Source organism: Balaenoptera physalus (genome assembly GCF_965194825.1).
Source record: "Balaenoptera physalus genome assembly, chromosome: 10".
Classification (NCBI taxonomy): domain Eukaryota; kingdom Metazoa; phylum Chordata; class Mammalia; order Artiodactyla; family Balaenopteridae; genus Balaenoptera; species Balaenoptera physalus.
The window spans coordinates 66,906,921-66,919,239 of record NC_138889.1 but is presented as its reverse complement, the minus strand read 5'-3'; the positions used below and the strand labels follow the sequence as shown (position 1 = coordinate 66,919,239).

The following is a 12,319-nucleotide window of genomic DNA, read 5'->3' as shown; positions in this document are numbered from 1 at the left end:
CTGAGTTAGGGACTGCAAAGAGTATTGTTTACATTGGTTCCTTATGCCAGGAATAAAACAGAATTTAAAAATAGCAAGCAGTTGGATAGGGTTGAATGTTGGATGGTCTTAGAAGATGCAGCACACCTGGAAGGCAAGTGTTTGTGGTCTATTTGCACTTTAAGACTGGTGTTAGCAGTGGTACAGGAGGACATGGGACCCAGATGGCATCACATTCCTTTGACACTGATGATCCTTCATGTGGTTGACCCACTTATATCCACTTGGCTAACCAAGGAGCAGCTTGAGCCAGGCCCTGGCTCTGTGGGGACAGCTATTCAGATGCTCCCTTGCTGTGCAGTGGGAATGGCCACTTGATCAAATGCTTTGAGATCAGCATAAAAGTCACTAAATGAGTACAGGCAGAACTTGTATTTTTCATGTTGGGGAAGGAGAGTATTTGGGACTAAGCCCTGATATGACCTTTATCATGTCACCTGGAGCCCCATCCTGATGTAGACTCTGTCCCTTCCTCTTTGAGCCCTGTGTGAGAGGTCAAGTACTGGTCAGACCACTTGGCCTTCTAAGCCTGCAGCTATCAGGAAGAATTGATTGAGGGCTGGGGAGTCACTAACCCCTCTGCAGACTTTCTAGGCCATTAGCACCACAAAAAGACACATTAGAGAGACAATCCTGAGAGCAGCAATAAATTGAGATTAATTAAAAACTTTAAAAAAAAAGAAATCACTTTTAGTGTGTAATTTGTTGAGAAGCATACCATGTGGTTTTTTTTTTTTAAACCATTTTCTAGGGGAAATCACTCATTTCCCTTTGATTAGCCAATGGCATTTTGAGGATTTGTATTTGATGGAAGATCCAGTCATCACAGTTGTGCCCAAACCCACAGCTTGGAGGAAGTATGAGCTTCCTAAGAACAAAAAGTGGAAACTTCCAAGAGTTAAGGACCTGGGCCAGGTTGGGTGGGGTGGTTTGGAGTAAAGGCCTGAGGCCCCAAGTCCTTCCTTGCCTGGCTGCTAACACAGATATTTCAGCAGAGTATCTGCATTTCCCCTCTTTGGGGTCTCTTTGTGGGTTTGGTAGCAAGGGTCTGCCTTGGAGAAAAACCCGGAGCATCCACTGAGTATATCTGAAGGGGCTAAGGATTCTATGAAAAGGAAGGCACGAGAAAATACAGTGGTACATGGAGAAGAGCAGGACCAGCACACACAGAGACTTCGCTGCCATTTGGACTTGAAAGAGCACAAGCATTTTGTGACAAGAAAGGAGCTCAGAGCCAAAATTTTTTAGGAGGGACGGTTTCCTGTGTTCTCTGGGATGACCCTTACCTCTCCTCGGCCCCCTGACCGCACAATTAGCTGCTAGTGTATTAGCCAGGATATGCAGAGTACAAACACCACTTAGCTCTGGCACTCGACCCAGAGTGCTCGGATATCCTGGGTGCCTGTGAGCCTGAAAAACAAAATGCAGCTCTTCCACACAGCTCACCCCACCTGAATTCGGCTTCTATTTATTGAATGTCTGGGAGCACAACATAGCTACTAGGTCCTGTAGCACATTGACATCACTTGAGAAGTTTAAAATGACACCACTGTCCAGGTCTCATCCAAGGCTAGTGAGATCAGTGTCTTAGGAGGTGGGGTCCGGACATCAGGGTTCTAACATGCAGCCAGGGTTGTAAAACACTGTTTTACATTCTGCAGAAACTCACCAGCCTAGTGATACACATTTGTGCATGTGAACTTTTGTATTAGTTCAATCAGAGTGCATCACCCAACTTGATACATTTCTAATTGCTTTGGAGAAAAGGAATAGTGGGTTAAACATGGGGTGGGGTGGTGCAGCTCAGAGGGGAGCACACTTTTACTTAGAGCCAGGCCAGGATTTGGTGTTCAGGGAAACATCTCTCCTGCTCACCCCAGTCCTCGCTGTGGAACAGCGGGGCCAGGTGTGTTCCAGCACATCTCGCCCTCTGGAATGTGCTCCCTTCACCCTTTGGCACAGAGAAGGGCAAGTCTGTTAGGCTTCAGGGGATGGCTTAAGTCCCATCAGTTTAGAAAGGCATCTGCTGGGTAGTGTGCGAGGACAGATGACTGTAAAATCTGAAGCTTGAAACCAGATAACAGATATTTAAATGTGAATGTTCTTGTTACGGATGCCCCCAGGAGCTAGTGACAGGCACATGGGAAATCAGGGCTAGAGAAAATAAATTGCTTTCACATCAGCCTTCTCCTTGAGCTTCTGTCATGTCTGAGATTTTTCTAGAAGTTTCCTCTTCTTTAACTCTGATGATGCTGTGCTCTCCTGCTGGTTTGTTCATGCATTGAAGAGTTAATGTGTGCCTGCAGGTTCCAGGGCTATGCTAAATTAAAAAAAAAAAAATCTGTCCTCAAGGAGTTTGCAATCTAGTGGAGATGCATAAGTAAAAGATTTTGAGGAGTCAAAAGGTACAAATTAAAAAAAAAAGATTCTGAAAATGCATGGTGGTAAGTGTATTGATGGAGCCGCACACAAGGTAGTATGTGACACAGTGGAAGGAAGGTCCCCTAACCTCGCCCTGGGGGCATAGAACTGGGGCAAGGCTCCCTCCCTCCCTGCTGATGGCTCCTTTTCTGGGGCTCCTGCTATCTCCTCCTGCTACCCCTAGTGTTCTCCAAATCCTACCTCTGGCCATCTCCTTTCTCTCGCCTTCTCTCCCTTCCTACACTCCTGCCTTTGGCTTTCTCATCTGCATCCACCACTTTATCAGGACACCACAAGTAAGTGGTTTTCAAAGCTGTCTTTACACCAGGCTCAGGCTTCCCACAGCCTGTTGGAGCTAGCCCTGAATGTCAGCATCTCACACTTACCATCTCCCTGCCCTGCTGGGGACCAACCACATCTCCACCCCCAATTCTGTACCCAGCACTGGTCTTCCCCATGTTTCTCAGCCACCTCACCCCATGTCTACATGGCACCTTGTCCACAGTCCCCTTCTATTTCTTCCATCCTAGGCATCCCCACTGCCAGGCCCCAGGTCCGGTCCCCTACTAGCGCCAGCCATGGCTATTTCAGGCAAACGTGTGAAGCTGGACTCCCAGGCTTTCAATTCTTCCCCTTCCCTGTGTCCTTCCCTCAGCTGCTGCCTTATCCTTCCCAACACGAGGGGCTGACCATGTCACCCTGCTCCAGGGGTTCCCAATTGCCTCTCAAATGAAGCAGGAACTTCTTTGCTATTCAAGGTCCTCTGCAGTGTGACCCAGTCTATCTTCCCAGCTCTGTCTCCTGTAACTTCCCTGCATGTACCGTGCTTCAGCCAAATTGAATAACACTCTGTTATCTGAACATACTCCGTGTCTCCCAGCCTTCGTACTACGCTCACACCCTTTCTTTTGCCTAGAATCTCACAATTACTTGTACAGTTGTCTCTTTCCCTCTGCTGAAGGAGATGCTCCAGAACAAAGGAATTTGATCTTACTCATCTGTGTTTTATTGTCTCCTCTAGCACTGCGCTTAAGAAAGAGGTGTTCAATAAATACTTACTGATTATCCAGGTGTCCAGGTGGAGGGCCTGTTTAAGGGAGCTCTAGACCCATGAGGGCTGGGTTAATTACCTGCAGCCCCACTGGCTTCAATTCTGAGAGCTTCCGTGATGCAAGGACCTGACGAGAGACCTCGCCGTCTCTGCTTAGCAGGAGCCCCTGAGCTGCCGGGCAGGGGGGTGGTGGGTGGGGCGGTGTGTGAAGCAGTCACAAAAGCAAAGGCTAAGACTTCTCCCCCTCCAGATGTGGACGAGTGCCTGGAGAACAATGGCGGCTGCCAGCACACCTGTGTCAACGTCATGGGAAGCTACGAGTGCCGCTGCAAGGAGGGGTTTTTCCTGAGTGACAATCAGCACACGTGCATTCACCGCTCAGAAGGTAGCTCTGCTCAGCTGGGGGCAGGGGGCAGGGGGCAGGGTCACATCTGAGAATCCCCCACCCCCATCCTCAAAGGCTCTAGAGGGGAAGCACGGGGTTTAGAAAGCCTGGAGGCCTGAGGACAAGTGGGCAGGTTATTTTAGCTGCACCTTTCTCACCCTGCTAAAAAAGTGGGTTGGACTGGGTGAGCTCTGAGGTCTCTTCAAACTCTCACATTCTCTGATTCTAATCTCTAAATGGAGTACATTTCAAACATGACTAGACGTCTCAGGAGAAATGCAATGGATGATCTGCCCAGTTTTTCAGAAAGGTGCTGGAAACCACAGCACATTTTTTGGGGAGGGAGGGGCTGGAGCCTTCCTTTGGAGACTCAGTGAATTGCCCTGTTTTCAGCAAGACCTGGCATTCCCTGTGTTTTGCGTTTTTGAACTCTGAGCTTCTGGGATTCCAGGGGGCAGGTGGACCCCCTCCCCAGACTGGGGGTCTCTATACTATGGTTTTCTTCACCCATGTTGTCATTTACCATTCCTCCATAAATTTGCAGAAAGTTCTTCTCCTCTGATGGCTCGTTCTCTCTGCTTTGAGTTTATACCTATTTTATTCTTCTATTAGTTCAGTGGATTCTCAGGAGGGAGAGGAATTAAGTACTTCTGGCCAATCAGCCACTTTGAACTCAGTGATGTGCTTTTAATTCTTCTCTGCTCTTTCTTAAGCCAAAGAACCACATTTTGATGGCTGTATGTCTCCCAAGGTTGCCTGTGCCTGTTTTTAAGGGAAGTGCCCCGAATCCTAGGCTATTAACTCCTTTTGGCATGTGCTGCGTATTCATCCTCATAACTTAAGAATGTGGTGATTTTCAGTTCTTCTACTATTTGTAGATTTATTGTTTTAATCGTGGTGGTTTTAGTGATTTTTCAAGGGTTTCTTTGTGGAAGATGACTTTTGCCTCATTTTCCAAGAGTGATGGCCCCTTTCTTATCCCTAACCAGAAGGCCTGTTCGGGTACGAAGAAGAAGGGTCAGAGAAATGGGGAGTCGGAGGCTCTTTTTCCCCAAGCCTGCTCATTGTCAGTGTGGAAGCTGGGTGGTCATAGACTCCGACCCTAATCAGGTGGATCTCTTATCTCATACAGGTGTGCGACCCTTGATTAAGTAGCAGTTAGGTTTCATTTTCACTTTCCCGCCGGGGTTCTCTGGACTCTTGGGTGAGCTCTGCCTCTGGTCAGAGGCTGAACTAAGATGCCAGCAGCACGAATGATCTGGATCTCAGGGCCTCTCCCTTTTGGTTGCTCACAGCTGCTTCCTGGAAAGTCACTCTGGCTTTCTCTTCAGGCAGTGGGGAGGGGGGTGGCGCCCTGTAGGTCAAGCCAGGGCTTGAACACCCCCAGTACGGGTCCCACCACTCACGAAACCACTCTCGGTGGTTAAGATCACCTCTTACCCTCGCTCGTCCAGAGCAGTGGCTCAGCCCCTTTCTCCTGTCCCAGACTGGACAAGGCTGCAATCCCCCCAGACTGATTACAGACACGGGCTTCTCACACCAGAAGTAAATACAAGAGCTGTTCCTTTCCGCGATTTGTGTTTTCTAAATTTTCTACAATTCAGACATTCTTAGAACCCCTGAAGAGTATTTAAAATGAGCACATTTGTCTGGAGCTAAAAACCAAAATGCAAGAATTTGAGTTGTGGTCTGGAAGCACTCTCTGTGATTTTCTGTTGTGTTTCAACCCGATTGCTGGGCAAATTCACGGCAGCGTGAGCCAGCAGATTGGAGCGGTCTGCAGCTGCCCCCTTCCATCCTGGGGTTTTAACTCTTCAAACAGAGCCATCTGTAAACAGTGTTCCTGTAGGGTTTCCTCCTTGATGTGCATATTAAACCCTTAGAAACTTTATTAAAATAGACGTTAAAACCCACAGCTGATACTCTGAAGATGGTTGAAAGAAGGTAAACACTGCAAGCTAGTATTTTCTAGTGTAGCTGTTGTTGTTTTTAATAATTATTTACTAAATGTTCTTTAATATAGGGGATCTTAATAGCTGATTCTGAGAGAAACTCAAGCTATTGTGTTTTTTTCATCCTCAGAGACCCCAAAGCTCTGGTAAAGAGACTGTGTGTTTTCACCCATGTAATGGGGGTAGGCTAGAGGGAGACACACCACCCCAGCCTGCCTTTGTGCCTATTCATGGGAGCTCAGGCTCTCCAAATGAGCATTCCTCTTTTGTTTTGTCCGCTCCGAGAGTATTTTTAGATGTTTGCACTGCTGCCTTTTTAGAGTAGTAAGGAAGGTGTCAGGTTAGTGAGGAAGAGGCTGTGCTCTCAGCAGAGGCTGTTTCCCCCTTTTCTTGCCCTATTTGCAAGGCATATTTTTATTTGGTTTCCAGAAATATTCTTCAGTGAGCCCCTCAGCCTGGGGACCACCAGAATGGGATATTTCTCACATTTCTGAGCTGTTTCCTTCCTGGTGAACTAACGACCAGAAACAGGACTGCCAGGGCAGTTTCTGGGGGAGCCAGAACCATAGCTGGGCCTCCCAGTTTGGACCAGATCCATCTGCCACCCCTAGCAGTGACCTTGTTTTGAGCCAGGAGACTGTGAAAAGCTTCGGGGTCACCTCTTAAAAAGCCCTTAGCATTTCCAGAGCCATTTAAACCTCCGATGTCTCCTGGTAACTTTAGGTCTTGCTTGATATGATATGACATCAGGGGGCAACTTCTTTGTATCCCCATGGTATCTGGCACACAGTCAGTTCTTACTAAATATCTCTTGTGTAAATGGATTGCCCTGAGGCAGTAAAGGTCACTTTGCAAATGTCTGAACAGACTTGTAAACAGAATGAAAAAGAAAAAGAGGAGGAAGAAGCAGCTGACCTGTTTAGGAGTGTACCTCGCAGATGTTACTGCTGCCTTTTCTTGGGCACTGTTACGCTTACCTTTGGGCCTCCTGGACCTTATTATTTCAGATGTTCTGCTGATCCAAGAACAAAGGTAATGCTTGCTGGGCCTTCCTAGGAGGACAGGACACTGCTTCTGGAGGCAACTCTTACCTTCTGTGCCATCTTATTACTGGGAGCAAATAACGCCTTCAGAAGTCACCAGCCAGAGCAAAGAGAGAGCTTTCCACTGACCCCGTGCAAGCTTCTTTCTGTGTTAATTGACAGCAGCCCTTGGCACGGGTGAATGAGTCCCAGCAACTTCCAGCAGATTGAGTGGTGGAGTTCAAACAGCTTGTAACTGTCAGATAAAAAACAAGATAGTTTTAAGAGAATATGGGATGTATTAACTGTTGCTCTGTCTTTTGGAATAGGAATGACATCTGTTTGTATTAAAACAATCATTCCAGCTAAGCACAGATCAATGGCCCCATGGTGAGAACTGGAGAGAAATGACTTTTGACTTCATTAGAGCCAATTGGCTAAGGTTTTAGGGGCACAATACGGAACAGTATTGGATCCTAGCGAAGCTGAATGAAAGCTTTTTGTACTCATGTTAAAACAGTGCCACTTCCAGTATTAGAAAATGTCTTGTTAGTGGAGAATCAATGAGAACAAAATCCCTACTCTTAAAGATGTTTTAGAGTTAACATTGCACAAATGCAAAGAAGCATCACATGAATACGTACTTATTAATGTTGTACAAACCAAGGAGAGGTTTTGAGTTTACTCTTGGGTTTGATAACAGTTCCTTCAGAGTGCTGGGAGGCGGCAGAGCCCCCTAAAGAATTGGTACTGAGAAGAGGCCTGATGCTGGCAAACCACCCAGGTGTCTACTTTGCTATGACCCCAGCATTTAGATGCATGTTCAACCATCCAGGAAAATAACCCCCTTTCCTACCACAGTTACCACGAGATCGGGCCTAATGAAAATTACAGTATACTTGAGAAGGATTTTACAGCAGCAAAAGGAAACCACATATATGAAGTCTCTCTCTGTTCTCTCTGCTGTTTTCCTCCAAGCCCACTGAGGGAGGGCCCAGGGACTAACTGAAGGTGGTCACATAAGAGAGGTCCCTGGGCAGGTGTCCATGGGGTGATGCTGAAATACAGTAGTCACAGTCACCTCTAAAGTGTGGATTTGGTGGGGGTAGAGTGGAGGGTTGAAATTTTCTGAAAGTCATCTTCAAGAATATGTGAAAAGGTTGGGAATCTTCATCAGTCTATCTGCAGATTTTTGTAGAGAGATTCTCCTTTTCTGTTTGTATTCTTGATCAGCATGGGTAACAACATGACAGAGATAAGAGTCTGAGGACATGTTCCTGGGGTCCACAGGTTCTGATTCCACACCCAACAGAGAGCTCCTGGTGGGTACTTTCTTTTTTTTTTTTTTTTTTTTTTAAGTTTTTTGGCCACGCCATGCGGGATCTTAGTTTCCCGACCAGGGACTCAACCCGGGCCCTCGGCAGTGAAAGCTCGGAGTCCTACCCACTGGACCACCAGGGAATTCCCTCCTGGTGGGTACTTTCTTTTCAGTGTATTGGGAGAGCTCCTACCTCTTTAGGGGAATTGAAACATCCTATCTCTTGGGTGACATAAGAAAGTTTTCGTATCTCTGTTAAATGACCTGGCTTCATTTGAATGACGTACTCTTTTAAAACGTGGGACTGATGGACACCCAGGCAGGCAGGTCTGTGGCCCACCCCCCAGACCCTTGCCTCACTCCCGGGGTCAGGATTCTGTTGCAACCTGGTCACTGGCTGCGTGCTGCTGTTTTGCAGAGGGTCTGAGCTGCATGAATAAGAATCACGGCTGTAGTCACATCTGCAAGGAGGCCCCGAGGGGCAGCGTGGCCTGCGAGTGCAGGCCTGGTTTTGAGCTGGCCAAGAACCAGAGAGACTGCACCTGTAAGTACAGACTGGCACACAGCTGTGCTGGGAACCATCCTACCCCAGAGGTTGTCTTGTGCAGCCCAGCACCAGAAACATCAGGGAAGGCAGTCACGTGAGATATTGAGGGTGATCTCCTGTAGGGAAGGGAAATGATGTTTTCTAAAAGAGCCAGTCGGAAGGAAATAACACTCAGGAGTAAGGAGTGTGAATGTTGGGGGCCAGGTCTCTCTGTTCCCATAGAATAGAGTCAAATTTCCTCATCTGGCAGCTCTTTGGTACCTGATTCCCGCTTCTTACACAAGCCTCATCAGCCTCCTTTCTCCAGACACCAAACTCCTGGCTTTTGGAGAAAGCCTCCATTCTTTCATGCCTCCAAGGCTTTTCCAAGCCTTCCTTCCTTCCTAGCTTGGTGAATTCTCGCTCAATTTTTAATCTCCTGCCTAACTTCTAATCATGATAAAGGTAATAGCTACTTTGGGGGAGCATTTATTATGTGCAAAGCCTTGTCTAAAGAGGTGCCATGTTGCAGTTAATTCTTAACAGTCACCACCTTATGAGCTAAGTGGAGAAAATCGTGGAGAAGGTAAAGCTACAAGGTCACACAGGAAGTAAGTGGCAAATGTAGGATTCACACGTAGGCCTGCCTAACTGTAAGGCTTGTGCTCCTAGTCACCATGCTACATGACCTCAGAAGCCTTCCCCGATGGCCTCAGACAAGGCAGCCAGTTTGTATTTTGGCGCCCATAGCGCTGTTTATTCCTCGATGATAGCACGTGGCACTCTGGGGTTGAATCGTGTGTTTGATTCAACCACACGACTGGGTTGAATCTGGGGTTGAATTTATGTGTCTGTCTCCCCAACTACGAGCCCCACCAATTCAGGGATCTTGTCTTATTTTTGCCTCTCAGTCTTCCCCTGGATGTGCTCAATCCACATTTGTTTAATGGATGAGTCAATGAATGGTGTACACAGTCCAGATGCAGCTGCCACATGATGAGGAAACACAATAATAGCTCCAATGGGTAATAGGAAACAACCGGCCATTAAAGGTGCTTCTAAAACCACTATTTACGCCAGAGGAAACACTGAGGGTTTCCCCGTAGGAACTCTTCCCAAAGTCATGGACCCTCTAGAAGACGCCTGCAGTTTGCTGGGGATGGTTGTTTACAGTGCATAGACCTCAGTGGTTAAGAGAAGGAGAGGCAGTTTCGTCGGTGAGAGACTTCTCTCCGTTGTCTCCATCGCAAACCAGAGTGCAACCTCAAAGCCTGACAAACCAGGGCTGATGCCACTGTCACCAACAACAGGTTCTGACAGCCTCACAGGGCCCCTAAAAGTGGGGCTGGCTCCAGCTGTCTTCAAAAGGAGGACCCAGGTCTCCACAGGAGAGTCACCTGTGGAGTGAGAATCAGCATTTTACAGCTTTTTGGGAGCCAGTAGAATACCTGAAAACTTATTTTTAAAAATTTAAAAAGTTTTTAAGGTGTCACTGCTCAAATAATATTATAAGATTATATTCAGATATTATAAAACTTGAGGATATAATAAAGAAAAAATCCAGAATTCCACCACATAATCAGTTGTTTTGCTTTTTTCATATTCCTGTTTTGTTGTTGATATGCATACACAATTTTTACACAGCTATAGTCACAGAACAGTTTTTTCTCACAGCGCAAATATGTTTTCAGTTCTTTTAAATTAGGAAATTAAAAATGGTTGTGTAAGAATTTAAACAGTCCAAAGAAACATATAACATTTCCCCCTTTTCCTTTGCCATTTCCTTTGCCAGAGGTAACCACTGTTGAGTTTGATGAATAGATAGTTTTGTAGTTGGCTTTTTTTCCCCCTTGGCTTGTCATCGATGTGTTCATTCATAGTCTTTGTAATTATCGGTTAATGTTGCATTAACTGTGTGCAAAGAGTCATCATTTCCTCTGATTACCCTCCCTTTTAACTAATCCAGATGGAATCTGATGAGAGAAATCCTGACATATACATGCAAATTAAATATTGCCTGTTCCAGACGTAAAGTGTTACAGCATTTCCAAACGCCCTAGTACTTCTCGTGATAGAGCAAAGCAGTAGTTTGGAATCTTTTGGTATAATTTCCTTTAAATAGTGAAAAATCTCCCCTGACCTTCCCATGTCTATCTTTCTGTATAACGTTGCTCAAATCTGTCATTCAGCGTTTCTACAAGTCATATTGTGACTACCTGTTGATATAGACAGGGACGTGGTCTGAGTCAAGGTTCTCTCTTTTATGCACAATTCCTAGCACATGCTAGGTGCTCGAATACTTCCTGAATGAAAATCAGAGGTCTTCTGGAACAAACACAGCCTCAGTTGTGGAAATCTCCGTGCTTTATGGTTTGATTCATTTTCCTTTCAGTGACCTGTAACCATGGAAACGGTGGATGCCATCACTCCTGTGAGGACACTGCAGAAGGCCCAGAGTGTAGCTGCCATCCCCAGTACAAGATGCACACGGATGGAAGGAGCTGCCTTGGTGAATGGTGACCCCAACACTGGGTTAGGGTCTTCCCCAGCCTGCTCACCCCAACCCAGCCCTAACCCTAACGATTAATACTGTTTAGTACTAGAGGCAGGGTGTTTCCAGTGCATATGCCCTCAAGCATGTCCCATGCTGCCTCACATGTGGCAGTGGAAGTAGTCCAGGCCCGGACTGGGGGCCCCTTTCTCCCTGTGAGACCTTGGAAAGCCCTTTTTCCTCTCCTGGACTAGGCTGCTCCTGAAGCTGGTATTCTGGAGATCGGAACAACACATCCCAAGAGGCCAGGGTAACGCAAAGTTAAAGCTAGCTGTTCATGGTGACAGGTGGCCTTTGCCATCAGCAGCAGCCAGGGTTGCATATTTCTGGTGGGATGTCTGCCTGCCCTGCCCTTCATGGCGTGTTCTTTGCTAGCTCCATTTCAGATGTTCCCCAATCCAAGATTCTTTTTGTCCTGGACTGAGGGTTCTGGAGTGAATCTGAAGCTTGCATTCCCCAAGGTCTCTGGTTAGTACAGTAGAATAAAAAAATCTTTTCCGTACTTAATGTCTATTAAGGCTCTGAGGCCATTTAGCACAGAGCCTCATTACAACATATTTTTATTGAATGAACAGAGTCACATTTCTCACATTGTTCTCATGTCTGGGATTTCCACAGAAGTGGTTGTGCAGGGGATGAACAATCTGACTCATTCAGTCTGAGAACTGTGCTGTTTGCATCTCTTGCAGAGCGAGAGGACGCTGCCCCGGAGGTGATGGAGAGCAATGCCACATCCGTGGCGGATGGGGATAAACGGGTGAAACGGCGGCTGCTCATGGGTAGGCGCCTGCCCCACCCTCCCCCACCACTGATGTTGTCCCTTTCCCTCCCCAACTTACTGCGTCAGACCTGAACCTGGGGCCCATGTGCCCTCAGACCAGCTGGATTAGAGTCAGCAGCTCCTGTCCAGCCAGGGTGTGTCTGTTCTCCACTCACTGCTATTGCTTAGTCACCATCCAGGACCCCTGGTATTGTGGGAAGAGCGCCGGCCCAGCCATCAGAATAACTGGGTTAGCGTCATAACGCTGCTGATACTTGCGCTGAGACTTGGGCA

At 47.0% G+C, this 12,319-nt stretch overlaps 1 protein-coding gene and 2 long non-coding RNA genes across 12 annotated transcripts in view; 1 reads left to right on the top strand and 2 right to left on the bottom strand.

The window, feature by feature from the left end:
* Nucleotides 1-12,319, bottom strand: part of LOC309668375 — a 485,025-nt gene that overhangs the window by 155,153 nt on the left and 317,553 nt on the right. The window lies entirely within an intron of this gene.
* Nucleotides 1-12,319, top strand: part of SCUBE2 (signal peptide, CUB domain and EGF like domain containing 2) — a 68,318-nt gene that overhangs the window by 8,314 nt on the left and 47,685 nt on the right. For 5 of the 10 annotated variants that reach the window (XM_082478081.1, XM_082478075.1, XM_082478076.1 and 2 more), the window contains 5 exons: nt 3,762-3,896; nt 8,607-8,732; nt 11,107-11,223; nt 11,641-11,733; nt 11,955-12,044. In XM_082478081.1, coding sequence (XP_082334207.1) covers nt 3,762-3,896; nt 8,607-8,732; nt 11,107-11,223; nt 11,641-11,733; nt 11,955-12,044 — 561 coding nt within the window. The remainder of the gene's footprint in view (nt 1-3,761; nt 3,897-8,606; nt 8,733-11,106; nt 11,224-11,640; nt 11,734-11,954; nt 12,045-12,319) is intronic. The other 5 variants (XM_082478073.1, XM_082478072.1, XM_082478077.1 and 2 more) reach the window with 4 other exon arrangements.
* Nucleotides 1,326-3,754, bottom strand: LOC309668377. Its single transcript, XR_014268204.1, has 2 exons — nt 3,520-3,754; nt 1,326-2,359 (listed from the first exon to the last, which is right to left on the bottom strand). It is a non-coding gene; the product is annotated as an uncharacterized lncRNA (long non-coding RNA).